This window comes from Oculina patagonica, chromosome 8 (assembly GCF_052425735.1).
Source record: "Oculina patagonica isolate OP01 chromosome 8, crgOcupat, whole genome shotgun sequence".
Lineage (NCBI taxonomy): Eukaryota > Metazoa > Cnidaria > Anthozoa > Scleractinia > Oculinidae > Oculina > Oculina patagonica.
Window position 1 is genome coordinate 24,504,509 of NC_135765.1, and position 2,933 is coordinate 24,507,441.

Consider the following 2,933-nt stretch of genomic DNA (forward strand, 5'->3'; position numbering starts at 1 on the left):
TGACCTACAGGGGGAGCAAAACCTTGCTGCTGAGAGGGTGGGGGTCCATAGCCTTGTTGTTGAGGGGGTGGTCCTCCAGGGTACTGCTTTTGCGCCTGTGTTCATAAAAGTGGAATGCACCTGAAAAATTGCTTTTATCAATGATTTTGAAAATCAGACTATATGTATATCCCTGAATATTAATCTTCCATCTTCTTAATTTTTTAAACCAGATGAAACTAAAATTTGCTTTGTATTTTTTTTTTCGTTTTTAAATTGAATATGAGTTTGCTTTTTAAGGAAAAAACTTTTTTCAGATAATTTTCCATTTCTATCAGGCCAACATCCATGCATGAAGATAAATATTTTCTAATTACTACTGAGCAGGAATACTGATATGTTAGAACCGTTTGTTCAGCCGCATATGTTTGTGAAATGCCATCTTTTCTCTTTACTGATGTCGTGCATGAATTCATGTTTTTGTCACATTTAATTCCTTTATTTGTGAATATGAATCTATGCACTTCTTCAGTGGCTAATTGCCTCACTGAATAATACGATACATTTAGTTTTGCGTGTAGCAAAATGTATTGGGAAATGAACGCAATAGTTTCTGTCACTTGGGGAAGCTTGGTGCGTGGTAGTACTTGGTGTTAGAACTCACTAAATATGTAGTTTTACTACAAGTACAATTGCTATACATGGCGAGGAACTCAAACCGAAGAGTTTTGGCACTTGTGAGGAAGCGTAACCAAGTACTAAGGTTAATCCTTATTTCCTCTCCAGATCCACCAAAACGGGCCATTTTTTAACTTAAAATGAACATTTTGGCCCTTTTGGGAAAATGCCAACATGTGGATCTAGCCTAAAGTTCACTCCATGTCCTAGAGAATTGAATGAAGTCCGCCACATGAGGAACTCAAAATGAAGATTTTTGGCCCTTGAATTGTGATGAAATGCCACCACTTACGTAGATTAATCTGAAGCTTAAAATATACCTATAAGGCCTTTTCGGGAGAATACCATCACCCGAATCGAGCTTAATGTTAACTACAGGTCGAAAATAATCGAATAAGAAAGTACTAAAGGAGCGACTCAAAATATTTAATGAAGAATTGTGATCCTTTTGGTGAAATGCCACGATAAAGTTTAAGCCTTGATTCCACTCCAGATGCACCAAAAAAACGGTTATTCAGTTGAAATATTAAAGGTAAATTTTGGGCCTTTTTGGAAAACGCCACCACATAGATCGAGCCTACTCCAAGTCCAAAAGAATCGAGGAAGAAAGTGCCACATAAGAAACTCAAAATGAAGATTTTTGAGTTTCTTAAGCGCTCACGTGTTTACCCAAACAAATTATCCCCAAAAAATAAAGCCAGAGACTAATCGTGCTCTATTTTCTTTTACATTAAACGCTTTACGATAAACATAATTTCAGTTGCTCATCAACTTTCTTACTTCCCACCTCGCTTAGGGAGTGGTCATTATTTATGGGGAGGGGGGCGGGGGTTTGGTGAATGGGAGAAGGCAACATCAGAAACTTTTTATGCCCCCGCTCCTTTAGGATCAAGTGAACTTTTTTACCCCCCCCCCTCCCCCCTTCCCTATGAATAAATTTTAATCATGTGTGATCTGAAAAATCTGGCCAACTTCTTTATTGACTGTGCTGTAAAGTGCGGAAGGGAAGTACTACGAAAAAGAAAGATTCAAGTCGCGACAAAGGATTGTGTTTTGTAGAAGGAAACGTTATTAAGATCCCCCTGTTTCCTAACATCTGTTTTTCTTTTTATTTCAGCAAGCAAAGATTACATGAATTCCATGTTTGTAAAACAATAATTAAAACATAAATCGCTTTGGCAGTTTTTCCCTTAAAACACCAGCTCTGAATGTAAATTTCTTATTATAGTTTTATACTTCAGTTGAACAGTTTTCTCTTGATAATTCCCTTAACATGTATTCTACCATTATATGCTTACATGCTGAGCGGCTTAATTGTTACAAAAACGTATATCGCTTTTTTCTTAAAAGTTCCATTTTTTCGCGCTAAACATCTTGTATGACAGTGGTTTCAATGTACTTGATCCCTACTTTCTCCTCCTTGTTCCCTTTATAAACCTCAAGGGTAAGGCCGTTGTTGAGCATCAGTCGGTTGTTGTAGACAGCGGTCTTCACGAAGCCTCCGTCATGCGCAGTGTAGCACGAGCCCGAGTGTTCATCCAACTTGAGGGTGATGACAAACTGTCCGGGGTAGTGAGTGTCACTTGGTCTTGGCGAGGTATGGCTGATCTGTCTCCATCCGATCACAGTCGCACCAGAAGTACCCTCGAAGCCAAAACACGGTGCCGCGCTGACGTAATTGTTTTTATCCGCTGTCACGAAGCCGACAAATCTTTCCCCGTCTGACACACGATACGAAATGTCGCTGTCTTGTGTTGTTCCGATACTGACGTCATGCGAAACCACGATTTTTACGGTCAGTCGCGTTTCGGACGGCAAGATACCACTAGGAATCATGGGAACTTTCAAGAGAGCGGCGAAATCAACTGAACCGCTGACGAATGTAAGCTGTTCTGTGGTTTTGAGATGAGCACTGTCCATGTAAGAAGCATGCGCACCAAGCCAATTCGGGGTCATAAACTGATGGAAAAACCCAACCTTCTACAAATAAACAAATTTATAAACAGCATCATTAGGGACGGACCATTATTTTCTTGGGAGGGGGGGATGAAAAATCTTCCTCTGCAACCTTTTTTTTTTAGTTTACGCACCTCTGCAAACATTTTTTTTCGACATTCGTACTATTTTTTGTTATACATATCGTGTTTGCAAACAATTTAATTTGTCTTTCCAGGCCCTGCAAACAATTTTTTTCAATATTTTTCATCCCCCCCCCCCCCCCTCCAAAAAAATAATGGTCCGTCCCTTGGCATCAATATTGACGAGAGTATTAGTAA

The 2,933-nt window shown here is 39.4% G+C and overlaps 1 protein-coding gene across 1 annotated transcript; it reads right to left on the reverse strand.

Annotated features, from left to right (window-relative positions):
* Positions 1–2,018: 2,018 nt before the first annotated feature.
* LOC144663844 (uncharacterized) lies at positions 2,019–2,628 on the reverse strand. Its single transcript, XM_078524908.1, has one exon. It carries the CDS (start codon positions 2,611–2,613, stop codon positions 2,023–2,025), a length of 591 nt encoding a protein of 196 aa, XP_078381034.1. The 5' UTR covers positions 2,614–2,628; the 3' UTR covers positions 2,019–2,022.
* Between the last annotated feature and the right edge of the window lie 305 nt (positions 2,629–2,933).

Excerpts from the sequence above, each read along its gene's own strand:
- LOC144663844 (XM_078524908.1), bottom strand. The coding sequence starts at position 2,613 with ATGACCCCGAATTGGCTTGGTGCGCATGCTTCTTACATGGACAGTGCT.